Genomic DNA, 17,409 nt, shown 5'->3' on the forward strand with positions numbered 1-17,409 from the left:
AGAAAACCTGGAGGACATCGCTAATAAAAGGCCCTACACTGACTCTGCTGAGACTGTGGCTCTGTAAATCTTTGTTTCTTTCTCCCCATCAGCTTAAAGGACTTTAAAAAAAGTGCTAAGTGTACTGATGCATATGTGCTTTTAATATTATAGGTTTTTACTTCTGAATTTTACATGAATTTATCTGTGCTTGACAAAGTGCTTTTCGCTTATACTCGATGCTATTTTCCAGACCTGCACACAGCACCATCCAGACCCCTATCTCACATTAACTAGTAGTGTGAAATATTGGTTTTGTACATCACGAATATTTAATCAGAACAAGAATCTTTTGAGGACCAGTAATACTTTACATTTTGTACTCTCTTTGTTCTAGAAGAATTTCCTTTCTTTCCCCTGCTTCTACCTTGAATATGTATTACACGAATCATTTCATCCACTGAGGAAACAGGGATGACCCTGACACTGAAAAAAAGGCCACACGAAATGTTTAACAAAATGAAATGAAGCGTAACACTAGGCTGTGAAATAAATTAATAAGAACAGACTATTTTGCACCATAATTCCTAATTATTTTGTATAATAATTTTAACACATGCATTGCCTTTTACAGCAAAATGTGGAAATTAAAATTCTATGTCTGTTTAGGAGATTTGAAAACTGAGACAAAGAAAGAGTAGAGGTCCCAATTCTTTTCAGCAATTAACTTGCACTACCTGTGAGCTTTTTTAAAATATCTATTTGATGGATATTCATTGGGAAATCCTGAATTGTAGGAACAGGTGACATGCACATAAAAATGAAGTTCAAATTTTATGGGCTTAAGAGAGTACTATGCAAATATACTATAAAATCAACCAGAAGATGTGCATGCAGAAATGGCACAGAATCTACCCCAGAGAAAGTCTGCAAGTGAGAAACTGAGGAACTGCTATAAACTGTCAAAAGCTGATGTATTTTAATATGTCTTCAAAATGTGTTAAAGCCTTTCCTTACAAAGAATCTAATAAACGAGCAGGTGAAAAGTGTAAGTGCTTTTTGTTTCTCTTGTGCTCTATTTGTATTTACAGAAAAAACCTTGCAGTCACACTCATGTCGTCCATGACTTCAGAATATAGAAAAGTACTGCACAAGACTGAATTTTTCAGGAGTAATGTTTACAGATAAATACAACGCTGAAATGGCCTGTGGAACTCAAGAAAATCACTCAAATGTCATTCTTTTTAAGTAGGCAATTACAGACCAGAGGTCCAATTTCTAAACATAAATATTTAAAAAAACAAACAAAAACAAAAAACCACAACATATGAGTTAAGCAATTTAATATGTTTTAAGAATTGAACAATGAGAGAAAAGAATGATAACCTGTTAATCTTGCAAAGAAGCTGATTCCTATTTCCTTCAAACCACAATCCCTGCACAGGTAAAGCCCCTATTTAAATCACTGACAGCTCTGCCTGTGGAAAGAACTGCAGGACAAGGGCCAATATTTGAACTGGACTTTGTTAATGTTAGCATATCTGGCCAGCACCCAGCAAGAGCAGCAGCTTGTAAATGTGTGTACAGGTCTTCCCCTTTGAGTCCCACAGAAAGCTTGTCTATAATCAGCTTCTGAAGAATGTTGTGAAGAGGAAGGATAGCTCGGGTCTTTGCACTGTATGGCCAATACAAAGATGACATGTATGTGTCACCCTTGTTCCACCTTCTTACCATAAGGAACCAGAAATATAACAAACTTCTGCAGTTGTCTGAACAAACCAGGCAGATGCTTCAGGAAGGACTATGGGAAAAAGAACAGGGAAGAACCCAAATCCTCACAAAGGAGTGACACTACTGAGATGAGGCGGCTGACCCATACTTTATCACACAGATAAGGACAGATCTTCTAGAGTGCTCAGCAATAAGCAGTTCCCATTGGAAAGACAGCTGCTGCTGAGTACTCTGGAAATTACTAGAACATGCTCTGAATGCCGAAATGTAAGGTGACTTCTCTTTTTAAACTTAGGTGCCTGAGAACATATACTTCAAATATAGCATTTTTAAGAGTATTCAACCAATACCACAATTTAATCCATATCAGTATTGTTAAAATCCAGTGAGATCTTTGAACTAAAAAACAAAACAAAACATAAAAGTTACGTAAGAACCCACACTAGACAGAAGAAGAAAATGGAACTTCTGAGAAAATGGTTAAAAGTAAAGAAGCACCAAATTTTCAAAACAAATTGAATAAATTTAATTTCCCAAACTCAAAAAGAGAATTCTTGATCTAAACAGGAATGAATTGTCTAGTTTGACTTTGTGTCCCATCACATAACTTAGATATAACTATCCCCACGTAAGTTGCAGGAACTCCTTCCCAGGCCAATCCAGAGGATTTTGTGCAGTGCTAGTCCAACATCATTGCCTCAAGCCAACTATTCAGAGGAATGGAAATCCAAAGAGGAGGCCATTTTTTCCTTTTAATTACACTGGTCCAATCATATGGAAATCTTCACGTTGGCGTTAGCACAAAATTCATCCTGTTTAAACCAGTCGTGTACTAAGGAGTAAGACCTGAGAAAAGATTATTTGGCCCTATGTGTTTAAATCCAAAGAGCTTCACCTGCTCCCAGCCTGAATTTGCACAATTCATAGTAGGATGTAAAATGGTTAAGAAATCAAAGCAGATGGCTTCCTCTCTCAGGAACAAGCAAGTCTCAAAAAAATCAAGACCTAAAAATGAAATGCATGAGCTATTTTGACTAGCATTCAAACTTAGATTGCAATGATAAAGCTGAAGTTAATCAATTTAATTCACTTGTTAAAGTGTTTTGTCCTATACAAGAAGCACTGCACTGCACTGCGTTGACTTCTGCAGGAGGAATGAAGTGCCACAATCTTCATTATTAATCCCATGAAAAGAAGATGAAATTATTTTTGTAGCCTCTAATAAAGCTTTCGAGTTTACAGTTTTAGCCAGTCCAGTAACATGTTAGGAAAAAAAGCCTTATTTCATGCCAGAAAAATGCATGAATGCATGAAAAAATGCACTGAAGAAATCTGACTATATTTCAGCAAAGGCCCATCATTTATTTTCCCAACAATGACCTTGAAATTTAAATCCAGACTCTGATGGATTGGAGCTATTGATGGTTGATTTTCTCTTTGCTGTACAGCTATCCTACAAGGATCACATTTAGAGCTATGAAACTCTAAATGCAGATCTTCTCCTAGGTACACATATAAAAAATCCTCCATATATAGCAAATGGCACCTAAGTACACATGTATTCTTTGATTCCATCAGCAAGTTCTAATAATAGAAATTTTTAGAGAAATCGTTTTCAAGAATTGGAGTCTACTTTGAGATAAACTCCATATATGAAAGCGAAACACTCAATTCAAATTGGTTTTTGTAATCACTCCTATCTGAGAACAGTAAGATATAATCCAGTTATGTTTCTCTCGGCAACTGGTACACTATTTGCTTTTGCAGTTCAAATCTTACCGTATGGTATGCTTTTATGGTAACTCTCAGTATACTCCAAACTGCATCTTTGGGAATACTGTACTGCTCTTGGCAGTAAAAGAGCAGTTTTGGGACTGCTCAGCCTGGAGAAGAAAAGGATCAGGGCGATCTCATCAAAAGCTATAAATAACTGAAGGAAGGGTGCAAAGAGGATGGAGCCAGGCTCCTTTCAGTGGTGCCCAGTGTCAAGACAAGAGACACACAGGAAGCTCCCTCTGAGCACCAGGCAGCACTTCTGTGCTGGGTGGGTGACAGAGCACCGGGACAGGTTGCTCAGAGAAGTTATGGAGTCTATTCCTTAGAGATCTTCAAAAGCTGCCTGGATTTGGTCCTAAGCAGCCTTTTCTGGGTGTTCCTGCTTGAGTAGGGGTTGGATGAGACCTCCAGAGGTCCCTTCCCACCTCACCCACTCTGTGATTCTGTGAAAATATCATTTATCTCTATGACACCTCAATTTCTAAATAAAGAACACCACAGTTTAAAAAGACATGGATTATTAAGCTAAGGTTACACTCCAATTACTAAACTGAGTTGTAATTATTAAAGCAGAATTAGCAATCAAATTTAATGAAAATCTTCGCAAATCAAAGCTGAAAATGCTTTAAGTGAAATGACACATAGTCCTGATATGAAAGCAGTACTATATCTGAGTCTGTTTCCTCAGCTTCCTGAATAGCACAGTAGAAAAATTAACTTCCCAATGACACCACCTCTGCCCTCACTACCACGCATCACAAGGCCAGAGGAGGATCCATGGAGAGGCCAGGATGAGGAGGGAGGCTCCTGCCTGTCCTTGGGACTGACTCTGAACTTAGTGAAGCTCAAAGAGAAACTGCATTCTGGTGATGCAGAATCAGGCCCACTAAGGTCAGATCATCAACCCTGCCTTAGAACAGTGGGTGTAAAAGTCAAAGAGACAAACTGCTGGAAAAAAAAGTAAAGTTATTCCAAGACACATTTTTTTTTAATTCCAGTAATTCCAGTAGGCCTTTTTTTTTTTTTTTTTCTGATCCATGTGACATGTTAACAACATTAAATCCGTTGTTCAATAGTATCTACTGGGATTAAAATTTGGTAAGAAGTGAATTGTGTGGAAGATGAAACATGAGGAGTGTCTGGTTTGTCCCAAATTACACATATTAGGAACATATTCATCTCAGAATACACATGAAGTTGAACTGACTCAAAGGGAAAAGTTTTAGTTTTAATAGGAAACACTGATGAAACACTCAAACCAATATCTTTTCTCACCCATTTAGCCTAATCCTGCAGAACTGTAAGGCTGGTTATACACTAAGGATTTCTGAAACTTCAACAGAAAAATTCACAAACACAAGAGTTGGAAGGTAGATGGTTCTCTGTAAAATAGTACAGCTTCCTCTCAAAAGTATGCAAGCAGGTTTAATGTTGACTGCTTTGCTGAGATACACTAATGCAATGTAGAAGGTGCATGGAATGGAGATAATTTTTCTGTGTTCAGTTGAAGAATAAATATGTACAATGCTCTCCAGAAATCAATGCATAATTCCTACGTCTGAAATCAAGCTGAAGCTGGATTTCCAATCATGAGCAAAATCTCCTGCTTGTAACGTGCAAACCAATGTATGCCAATAGTTGAATGTTTCAGCTTTGGTGTATTGTGTTCTGATGAGTAAGAATCTTGTACTATTCATGTTTTGCAATAATTTCAGCTCTCTCTGTCAGTAAGAGAGATTCTCTGAATAATGTATGCAGTGCAAAAGAAACGAACAGAGTTTAAATAAAACACGCAAGTGGGAAGGCGAAAGAAGAAAAAAGACTATCTCCAAACTGATACAGATCAGATCCCTTTTGCTGGCTTACAACAGAGTCTGTGTGCTTAAACAACCTGTTTCGTATGCATTCACACTTAAGAACAAAAATAATAATGTCTGGACCTTTTTGAAGAAAACTAAAACATGCATGACAATCATTATGAGATAGATATTAATAGGATATACAAAATCACTCCAACTCCAAAGCTACTCCTGGATGAACATTTGTCTCTATGTTTTTATCTAGTGAAAAGAAAAAATAATCCACTTTTTTCCAAGATTGCACTGAGTTACCTACCAATACGCCCTTCATAATCCTTTGAAATCGTCTGTTTACTGTCCCTAACACATGCCCATTCAGAGCAGGCCCTGAATCTTCACAAATAACCTCTGCAGCAAATGGAAACAGAACTAGAGGTAACTGGTCATGTCTTAGATCTTCATGCTTGAGCTCACATGCATATTCAGTTCAGTCCAGCAGCTCTAATGCTTTTGTACTGTGTATCTGGAGACCTGTGTGCACTGAGGAATTTTTCTATACAAATAGCAAGATCCAAAGCCACTGTTTCACAGGGGTTTGAGAAAGAGTTATCATTTCATATTGGCATGAAATCACATAATTCAGATCTGATGGTGGGGGTTCTTTAATTAGGTTAGAAAATCTCTCACACATCTGCGCTTTAGAAGCCTCTGTCAAGCCAGCAAATTCAATCACATGGAAGCCGGTGTCCTCCAGCCATCAGACAATTGATTTTTGCAGGATTCTGCTCATATTTAGCTTAAGGGACATGTGATATGTTCATTTAGTTGTCAGTCAGTTTGCCTACATTTCATTAGGAGAACATTTGTTGTTTAAAAGATATTCTATGGTATTAAAATGTTTTTGTTTTTTTTTTTTAAAAAAAGTCAGATTATTAGCACAATACTGCAAAATGTCAAATAAATACAAGCTTGGGCTAAAAATACATGTTGGTTTAAGTGGGAAGTACAGACCTAAAGAAGGCCTGTAGGATTATGTCTATTTAATACAGATAGGTACAGAATTATATTAGCATACACAACAAACATATACATTTACTTTTCCTCTTTCTCTACCTCCCCCCATATTGTACAGATTCATTGTCTCTGAGTCATTAAACTCCTTGGAACTGAAAATAGGTTCAGTTTAAAAAAATAAAAAAAAGAAAAAAAAAAGAAAAAAAGAAAAAAGTACCAGGTTATGAATCACTATTTCTATAAATGATAACAAGTACAAGGGACAGGTTTTCCCCAGTTAAAACTGTGCAAGCTAAACGTAACCTAAGGTGGTTCAAAATGAGAGAGAAGAATCTACTGTGGATCATAATGAGGGAAAGTTTTGGACAAACCCTTTTTTGAATCTAAGGCATTAAAGTCTTACACAAAGAAGTGGTTCAACTTCAGATAATCTCAAATATATGCAAATCAGAATTAATTCACTAAGATTCCAACAGAAATACTCTCAACAATACCCCTAATCCAAAAAGTAACAATAGCCTCTGAAATTATTTGGTAGAAGTGGCTGTGTAGGCAGAATCTCAGATAATTGACTTTATCTAAAATTACTGATTTCAATATAGAAAAATTTTAGTTCCCTCCTCCTTCACTAAAAATTAAAGTTTAAAAAAGCTACTGTGTCATTTGTCTTCATGGACTATATAATCAGTGCCTGCAAAAGTTGACGTGCATTGTAGTATTTTCTCAATGAGCTACACATGCACAGATCTGATGCCTTCCAGTTTCAAAGCACCTCCTGAAATGCTTTCTCCTTATGGAATCTGATATTGATTTTCACGCTAAACACAACTAATACGTTGCTTAATATAGAATTCAGACTTAATAAGACATCAATCTCTCCTGCATAAAATGAATGGAGCCATTTTGACAGCTCAGAAGCTTTTCCTGTTAAATAAGGTGGCAAGGTCATCTGAAACTTATAGTACCAAAGTCTCATATAAATAAATTCAGCGATCTTTCAGTAAATAATATATGAGAACTGCACAGTACATTGTATGTTTACACATTAAAAAGTGACACAGAGATGGCTGTGAGAAACTGGAGACAGACATAGGACATATTTAAAAGGCATAATGGACAGTAAGACCTTCTCCAGAATGTTTCTATTTTAAACTCACTAGGCAATGTTGCTTAGGGCATCTACTTCCAGAGGCAACTCACTCCTGAACAAAGAGAAGGGATTCGAAAACTTAAAGGCCACAGAGCAAAACCTTTAGAATCAAATCCTGAAATATGAACATCCAAGTAGCAATGCTACTACAGTCTTCAGCTTTGCCACACTGTATCCCACTGTCTTACATAATAAAAAGAATACCTTCTTATAAACCTCATGTACATGAAGATAAATAGAAATGATGCTTTGCCACTTTCCGAGACTGAGCAGTATCCAGCATGTGTTGTAGCTACTGCTAAAGACCCCGAGGTGATCTAAATGTAGAAGTTCACCTAATTATATTCTGCTTAAAAAAAACAGAGAAAATGATGTTATTGTATTTGGTAAGGGCATTTCATTTTCTATTTTCCTTTCATGGTGTATGTGCATCTGTGCGCGCGCGTGTGTGTATAAAATATATAGTAGGAAGAGAATATTTGTTCCAGTTGAGGTGGTCTGTGAAATCAAGTAGATCAGATACTAACTTGATTTGGCACCAATGTATGGATGCATAGAGACATATCCACAGGATGTATGCATTACGAGATCATAAGAGACATTTACAACCTAGAATATAAGAGCAGGGCTGCCTCAAGTGACATCACCAGATCAACTGCAGCATCAACCAACTCAGATATATTATCCTGCACACCACTGCTTCCCTGTCTCCCTTCCAAGCATTAGAAAAGCATTTGTGAGCACAAACATTATCATATATTTTGAAATACATGCAAGGCACACCACACCCGAAAGCGAACAAGAGTAACTGTGGGGTTTATGGACAGATCGAGACATTCATAATTTTTCTTTACAACAACAAAATTCATCTCCATAGAAACCAGAAAGCAAGAAACTACAGTAATAACACTAAAGTAAATGTCACATCAGGTTAGTCAGCACAAAGCAGGAGAGGGGATTTTGCTCCACTTAGAACTAACAAGGACTGCTGCCCCTTTTCCTCTTCTGCTACAGGAATCTACACTGAAGACAGACTTACTGATGTATTTCCCATGCAAGATAATGATGTGGTTTCCTGTTATTTTCACTGCAATTTACCCGTAAGGTGGTCAGATCAATGGCACGTTTACTTACAGGCATTTGTTACAGCGAAGCTGTTAGCTGTTTCAATGTTGTCTACATGAGGAACCAAATTAAAAGGTGCTTCAGATGCATTGGGGCTGGTGTTATGAAGAAAAATTGCTAATCGAAAAGCAGTATATTCCTGATCTGTGTTCCTGATGAAGAGACCACCTACAAAAAAGAAAAAAAAAAGAAAAAAAAAAGCAAAAAGCAGAGGAAGCAGGTTGAATAATTGGCAAGCTACTTACTATCTTGCAACAGCAAGCAACTATCTCTTCCAAAGCTGCACAGTAAGGCAAGTCCTAAGACTTTAATGGGTAAGGAACTAATCATATTCATAATCACAACCGCTGCCTTTAAATCACTGTCCTCAATCGATTTTAACCTCCCTGATGCATTCATGCTTCTTTTCTGACTTCTCAGTTTCCAGCCTTTCATATATAAATACCCAGATTTGCCATGATTACAGTGACCTTTGAAAGTGTTTTGCCTCCATCTCCCTGCTACCGAACACACTGGTAAATCAGCTACTCAACAGCCTCTTACATTAAGTGGCGGGCTAATTAAGGAGAACGATGCTTTCTGGTTTAAAATAAAATACCAACTCAGTGCAGGAGAATCTGCGCTAAACAGGAATATAATGAACTTTGCTCCTCTGCAGCCATGTGCAGGCAGGGAGCAGCTCAGCCTTATTAGCAGCATCTTTACAAGTCCATGAGAAATGATGCAGTGATGGAGCTGGGCTGGAAAGAATTCAGCTAGCTGCGTCCCATCTGAAACACGGCCGAAAGGAGGGAAGCAGGAGGCGACAGGAAAAGGGTGGGGAGGGGGCACAGGACTACACGGAGAGGCTTGCAAAATCCCAAACTTTCCAACTGTGGAAAGGGAAAGAAGGGCAGGGTTGCCTTTTACCCCCCACCCCTGCCAGCTACTGCAACCTCCAGTGCACGTAACTCGCCATCCCTCTGCGAGCCAGGCAAAAGGAAGGGGTGCTGGCGGGGGCCGAGGCAGCCCAGGGGCATCTGCCCCAAGCCCCTTCCTCTCCTACCGACCCCACACACCCAGGAGCAGGAATGAGTTTCGCAGAAGATGAGCATCCCCCTACAGCAGGGGAACACACACATGGACACGTACACACACACACACATACACACACGAGCACACATACACAAATACACGCGGGCTTTCCGTGAAGGCAGGGAAATGGGATGGTGGCAGAGGAGAAATCTGCGAGCTGCCTTCAGAGCCGCCTTTCCAACTCACTTTGCAAAGGCTTGAACCCCTGGACACGCACACAGCCCAATGCAGCGCTTACCTATTTGCACACTGCTAGGAAAAGCTCCCATTGCTAGTCCCCAAAAGCCAGAAAACAACAAGACAAGCTGTCTGCAAATTATCCTCATCTTCTCTTTTGCCTCTCTCTCTCGCCTTCTCCCGCTCGCTCGCTAGATGCTGCTCAGAGAGGCATTGAGGACGAGGCGGCTACAAACAAAACCAAGAATTTAAAATAAAAAAAAAAGGAAAGGGGGAGAAAAAGAGAGCTTTCCTCCTTTCTTTTTCTTTTTTTCTTTTTTTTTTTTTTTCGGATTTTTTTTTCGTTTGTTTTGTCTTAGTATTTGCTCGCTATCCTCCGCCGCTCGCTCTCAGCCTCTCTCCCCGCCGTTTCAGCAAGCCATCCCGCCGCACCGGCTTTTTCCCGCAGTCTCCATCGTCGGGGAGCGGTTTGTGTCCGGCTGCGATGCTTGCACATGCAGAAGATGGTGGGGAGTTTGGCGGCGCGGGGGAGCGTCTAGTGGCGGCGCGGCGCGGCGCGGTGCGGGCGGACATGCGCCGTGTGCCCCCCCCTTCCCTTTCCATCCCTCCCCTCCTCGTGTCCCCCCCCCCCTTTTTTTTTTTTTTTTATTTTACCCCCCCTCCCGCAGCCTGCCCGCACCGCCGAGCATCTTCCGCGCCGCCCCGCGGAGCCGCCCCTGGCTCCTTGCGTGCATTGCAGCGCCGGCGGCCGGAGACTTTTCGGGTTTTAACCCATCCATCCCCCCTACACCCCAAAAAAATCCTCTTTTTGTCCCTCGCCCATCCGCGGGCGCGCAGCGGCGCGGAAGTTTGTACCGCGGGGCGAGAGGACAAGGTGACTGCCCCGGGCTGTGCTGGGGACGCGGCTGAGGCCGCTGTAATTAAGGGCTAATTATTATTAATGAAGGGTTCAGGGCGTATCCGCGTGTGCTGAGCAGCTGCGGAGCGAGGGGGGGCTCCGCGGAGCAGCGGGACCCTTCTCGCCGCCGGGGTTTGCGGCAGAGGATGGAGCCCGGTGGGGGGGGGAAGCGCTCAGCGCTTGTGGGCACTCGTGGCAAAAGAAGGGAGACAGAATGAAAGGGAAACTTCCCCACTCCTATGCCGTCTCCTCTCTTATTTATTTATTTATCCTTTTATTTATTTATTTATTTATTTTATGTATGTATTTTAGGTGGGAAAAATAATGGAGCTTTTCGTGTCTAGACACTTAATTTTTCGTGGCTTCGGGTTTTTTTCTTTCTGAGCCTTGGAAGTCCCGCAAAAGCGGCTGCCAGAGGTCTGGGGATATTGCAGTTAATAATTAAAAGATACATATAATAAATGGTAGGTAATGAAATCATCCAAAAATAGCTTTATGTCAGAGACAAGAGCTTCTAGTTTTACCTGTGGCTTTGCAGAGAGATTTCTGTCAGTCCTGGGGGATGACTGGCGCTTCAATAAATTAATTTTAAAATGTTAATTGACAATATGGAAGAATATTGATTTTTAAGGTGAACTTTGTTGTTCTGTATTCAAACACATTTGCTCCAACACCAGAATTTTGCCTATTTTCAGCCAGGCTTGCTTTCTTACCATAACGCTATATCCTGCATCTTCAGGCTGTCCCATTTTGGGGGTGAAAGACATCCCCTTTAATTACTGCAGAGGGTGACAGTGATTTCTGAAGAATGATACTGAGTTCCTCAGCATTAACCATGTACTCTGAAGAGCAAGCAAAGAGCACTGAAAACAACAGACATAAAGCTGTTTGCATGGGCAAGTGCAAGTGTGTGCAATTCTGCGTGTGGTTGGTGGAGTGTGGAGTTCCTGTAAATACATTTCTCTGAGAGATTCCTTTGCAGATCAATGGCAAACAGACTTCACCTGCATTTTAGGATACTCACTCCTTTATTTTTCAGCAAGTCTTCTCTTTTCCTTTACTTTCCCTCCACGTATTCCTATTCTTCCTCTGAATCTGCAGACCTGTGCTTCACATTACTTACTGATGGCTTTTCGTGACCTCTGCTTTTGCTCTTGCTTCTCTTTTTCTTCCTCCTCTCTGCCAAGAGATTCTTTGTCTCCCTAAATTCTCCCCAAAATTCGGTAATTCCTTTCTTCCGTCCTTTAGAATTTCACTTCTTGACTTTGGAAATCAAAGTAAAAAGTAATGAAATGCAATAGTATTTCCATTCCATAATGGCTGGATGATTCTTCACCACCGGTAGAAGCAAGTAAACATGGAAACACATAAAGCATTTAGTTAATTTGACACATGGTCATATGAACTCATGCCAAATGTATGTAAAAAAGATCAGGTTTTAGACATATGTCCATTATATTGGCACAGCAAGTTACTGCCTATCAACTAAACTAAGGAGAATGCTATGCTTTTAGTCTTTTTCAAATATAATGGTAACATGTTAACTTAAATTTAATTCAAGAATCTGCAGGGGACCATTTCATGCATTGGTCTAACTTGAGCTGACCAAGAGTCTAACCCAGCAGTTCCTATATCAAGTCTGTAATTTCTATCGGAGTTGAAACATATATTTTAGTGAAACATCCAATCTTGATTTAAAGGCTTCAAGAGACAGGAAATCCATCACTTTCCTGGGTCAGTTGTTCCGGTTGTTACCTACTCTCATTTGTTAAAGCCAACATTTGTCTAGTTTTGGTTTCTAATGTTGGGTATCAGAGATGAAACCAGTACTCCAGTTAGCAGTATCACTCTGCTGGTGGTGTTCTGGAGATATTCCCATCCTGTACTTGGTACTTCCCTGTTTACACATCTCAGGGTAATTTTTTTAGGTCTAGATAACAGAGAAAAGAAAGGGAGAGAGACCACTCTAGCTGTTTAGTTTAAGGGACACAAGGGAAAAAGAAGAGACAAGTTGCAGTGTCAAAAGGGAAAAATCTCATTTCAACAAAGTTTGGAGAAGTGAATAGATCACAGTGTTATGTTACAGAAAAACTGGGACAGGACAAGCAATGGGGATATAATCAAGGTTAAGGCAGGAAGGGAAGAATGGGGAGGTAGGGTTTTTGACTGCTGCTGTGGGGGGTTAACCTTGTCTGACTTTCAGATGCCTATCCAGCTGCTCTCTCACTCCCTGTCCCCAACAGGACAGGGAGAGAAAATGAGATTAAAAGCTCATGGGTCAAGACAAAGACAGGGAGATCACTTACACATACTGTCAAAAGCAAAACAGACTTGACCTGGGGAAAACTAATTTATTGCCAATTAAAAATGAATTAGGATGGAGAGAAAGGACAACAAAAAACCAACCAAACAAACAAAAAACACTTTCCCCCTGTGGGCTCCTCTCCACGGGTTGCTGCTTCCTCCAGGCCACATCCACCTGCTCAACCAGGGGCTCCTCCACGGGCTGCAGCGTGGAGATCTGCTCCGTGTGGGACCCGTGGGCTGCAGGGGGACAGCCTGCTCCACCAGGGGCCTCTCCACGGGCCGCAGGGGAACTTGTGCTGCGTGCCTGGAGCACCTCCTGCCCTCCTGCTGCACTCACCTTGGGGGCTGCAGGGCTGCTTCTCTCTCAGCTCTCACCCCTCTCTCCCAGCTGCTGTAGACTGTGAAGGTTGTGGTAGGTGATAAAAGGAAAGACGGCCAGAGCTCTGAGCTGGACAATGATAAGGGGTCCAGAAATATCAGAGAAATTACGGAATGATTGAAAAATGTTTAACTGAATGTTTAAGGAGTGTTTAAGGAGGGGATAGACTATAGGGGATCTAGGGAGGGACTGCTCATTGTTGGTAGTGAATGCTTGCTTTGCCTCGGGGCCCGTAACAGCTCATGTTGGCCTTGCCTGGAGGCCACCACTAGAGAGGACTCATACTTTAGTGCATCAGCTGAGAGTCTGACTATCTGCTGCAGCACCTGAGTGAATCCTGCTGCAGAAGGTGCATGAATATGATATAGTTTCCCTCTGGCAAGGATTGGAAACCTTTGGCTGTTTTCATCAGACAGACATGTGCTTGGACTAAATACATTTATGAAGATACCCTGCAGGAAGAGGAAGAATATGAGAAGATTTGTGCTACAGAAGAAATGAAGGCTGCACGTTAGCTAGGAGGAATAAAACTGCAGAGAAGAAACCAGAGGCATTCACCTTATGGGGATCCCAGAAGAAAAGCAGGATTCAAAGGAGATGTAGACACTTTACAGTATGGGCAGAACTTGTAATACATATGTACTGATAAACACTTACATGCTGAAGTATTAACTTCAGTTTGCATTTATATGTTCTTTCATCTAAAACACAGATCCCAGCTACACAATCTGTTAAAAAGGCATGTCAATATGATTCTGGAGACATGTAACTTCATGAGGGAGAAGAGGACTTGACTGAGAAAGGGGGAAAGAAGTTGTGCTAATTATCAAGGATAGGTTGAGACAATTAGGCATATGGAGAGTGGAAGAGAAGGGTGATTTTACTAGCAAGAGACACAGAAATAAAGATCTATCACCATCCCTCCCTACCAGGTTCCAGGTGCACTGAGGCAGTGTCAGCGTGAAAACAGACAGCATCTTCACTCTGGCTGTTGTACCAGTGCTGCTGAATGAGCTCCTTCAGAGTAGGCAATGTCTATGCCACAAAGGCTCCCCATGGCACAACCATCTGGGCAGAGTTCAATCCGGAAATTCAGTCATTTAGATTAGTCTTGCTTCAAATGCAATTCTCATTGCAGCTTTCACTATGTGGTCAGTGCAAATGCTTCAGCAATAAAAAATGATGAAGAAAACAATTCACTCAGCACCCTGTCCTTTCTTAGTCCTTTCTTGCCTTATGATATGTTGTAGCTCACATATCTGTCAAATAGATCCATTAGACTGTAAACTCTGGGACAAAGATATGTCTTCTGTGAAGTGCTTAGCACTTCTGGGCAATAAAAAGTAAATAAAAAACAAATCATCCATCTAGATTTTTTTACACCCCACCCTTTGGCATGGTCTAACATCACCTTTTGAAGTGATACCAGCAGCACTGAATAGATTAGCAGTGCACCAGATCAAGGTAGTTAACCAGATAGGTTCCTTTCAGTAGCAGAACTCATTTTCAGGAAATTGCTTTACAGTGTTTTCTCACATTTTCGTTCTTATTGACTTATTTTTCATCCATCTAAATGCTAGGGTAGACAGAACAGGTAATTATTTTTAATAGTGCTTCTCATTAACAGTGTTATGTTGATACTGATGCACATGTAGTACAAAGCATTTGGCTTTGAATGTGTTCATCCACTGCTTCCATTCCTTTCCACCACACTGTATGCTAACATAATTCTTTGCAACCTTATCGACCTTAAGAAATTAAAGTGATATGCTAAGAGACCTTGACCATGAAAGGAGAGGTTATTGTGATTATCTTCCAAGAAGCTAAAAAGTCTGATTATCCTTTTAATCACAATGAATCAGGATTATTTCAGTTTGGAAAAACTGTTGATAGAATTAAGAACTGCCATGCTAAGTTAGACCTAATGTCCATTTAGAAGAGCATCCTATGTCCAAAATTAACTGAGAGTGAGTTATTAGGGACAAGTATGAGGAGCTGAGCAGTCGTTTGTTTAAACTTGAAGGAACTTTGGAAAGATCTTTCCTTGCTGAAAGCTCTCAGCTCCTGACAGTCAGGGCTTTAATGTTTTTAAACTGAAGATTTCATAAAGATCATTGTGTTGAAGAGTTGCCTATGGTAATTAATTGTATTTATCCAGCTTATTTGGGGCATATCTTACACTTTCAGTGTCCACTGCATCCTATGCAAATAAGCTCTACATCCCATTCTAAGAAATTAGTTTATTCAGTTTGTTTTAAAACTGTTTTTATATTGACCATTTCTTGGCACCACTATAAGAAAAAAGAGGTAAAAATCATTTACCGTACCATATCATCCATAGTTTTGTATGCCTTGTAATATCACCCTTCAGTCACATCTCTTCCAAGGTGAAGAAACCTATTACATTTTTTTTGTCCTCCTATATCCTATATTCCATACTATATACTGGCACCCCTTGCCACTATTCTCTCTACATCTTCTACGACTTTTTGAAAAATAGGACACAAAGAATAGGACACTCATTTTCAGGTATAAAACTAGTTTCTGTTTTACTAATTTTCTTTTCTAATCTTTCCTAAAATGCCATTTCCCTTTGAGCATGCAGAAAATGTTTTTAGGAAACTACCCTCAAAGATTTCAAGATCTCTTTCCTGAGTGGTAATAGCTAATTTAGAGTCTATCATTGTATATGTATAGTTAAGGTTATTTTTCCCATGTGCGTTGCTTTGCATTTTTTGATACTGAATTTCATCTGCCATTTTATTGCTCAGTCAATTAGTATTGTGAGATTCTTCTGCAATACTTCCCAGACAGCTTAAGTCCCTGAAAATTTGATACAAGAGCAAAATTGGAATCTATGCCCTTTAAATTTGATCTCATCTTTGTTACATTCTTAATGGTGTAATATGTTTCTTCCGGCCAGATTTATAACCTGGGCTGCATCATGGGATGTACCTGAGAGAGTACGAATGTTTGAAGCAATGGTTCTTTCCTAAGTACAGTTTATTGCAATAGAGACTGCCAGGCAGTTCTGAGGGATGGGGCAATTTCCTCATCAATTAGAGGAGTATGTATGTGGAAAAACGCACCAAGTTAAATGCCTTCCACCTGAGCCCATCTGGCCCTGTCTATATAGTGAAAAAAATATTTATTTATTTATTTATTTATTTATTTGCTAATGCTTGTTTGTGCCCATCATTTTTAATAATACTTGGATCCCAAGTGTAAAAGATGCATGGGTTATCGTTAGTCTTCTTGGTGCTGTAAGAGTCAGACCAACGTAGACTAAGTTTACATGAAATACTGTTTAAAATAAATGTATTTTGTTCCAGTTTTTGTACTTACCTTAGCTGAGTACTCACCTAAGGTAGCAAAATAAGGGTTCCCTTGGCTCTGCTTGAGGTGTCCGGCTGGTGGTCACCCACACTGCAGGGTATGGCCAATGTGCTCATTACCTGAGAGGAAGGGTGTAGGTAAAAAAGGCTGTTCCTTTACTGCAGATCAGAGGTATGTATATGGCCCTCCTGAATCATGCAGTATTTAAATATTGCCTTTTTTTGTTGTTGTTTTTGTTTTTAACTGTGAGTATGATGTTGATTCTACATTGTCTAAGGAAACAAATGCAACAGCAATGAAAGACCCCTGCAGTTGAAAACTTTCCAATGAAAATGAATTCAGCGTGGAATAAGATGGGAAGAAACCAGGAGAAAATCATCAGAGACAGAAATTGAAGTTAGATAATTACAAATATTTGGAATGTGAATTATTATGAATAAAAAATGTTTTTCCATACATATTTATTTCTCAAATGAAAAAGACACTTTATTTGGGTTCTGGTAAGGAAAAAAAAAATCATAACATCACACTGTTTCCATGAAAAATGGTGATTGAAAATACTTTTCACATTCTTACCAGTTCTCATTAAAATATCTTGCCTTAACTTCCGTGACTGAATCTAAGCAGCTGAGTGAGGAAGAAGTCAGAACACTACAAAGAATGG

At 40.0% G+C, this 17,409-nt stretch overlaps 1 protein-coding gene across 9 annotated transcripts in view; it reads right to left on the reverse strand.

Annotated features, from left to right (window-relative positions):
* GRIA4 (glutamate ionotropic receptor AMPA type subunit 4) overlaps positions 1-10,430 on the reverse strand; it is a 224,548-nt gene extending 214,118 nt beyond the window's left edge. For 7 of the 9 annotated variants that reach the window (XM_083820243.1, XM_083820246.1, XM_083820244.1 and 4 more), the window contains exons 1-2: positions 9,887-10,430; positions 8,584-8,742 (exon numbers count right to left, since the gene is read on the reverse strand). In XM_083820243.1, coding sequence (XP_083676369.1) covers positions 8,584-8,742; positions 9,887-9,974 — 247 coding nt within the window. In that variant the 5' untranslated portion in view covers positions 9,975-10,430. The remainder of the gene's footprint in view (positions 1-8,583; positions 8,743-9,886) is intronic. The other 2 variants (XR_014578151.1, XM_083820250.1) reach the window with 2 other exon arrangements.
* Positions 10,431-17,409: the final 6,979 nt, after the last annotated feature.

Source organism: Anser anser (assembly GCF_964211835.1).
Source record: "Anser anser genome assembly, chromosome: 1".
NCBI classification, from domain to species: domain Eukaryota; kingdom Metazoa; phylum Chordata; class Aves; order Anseriformes; family Anatidae; genus Anser; species Anser anser.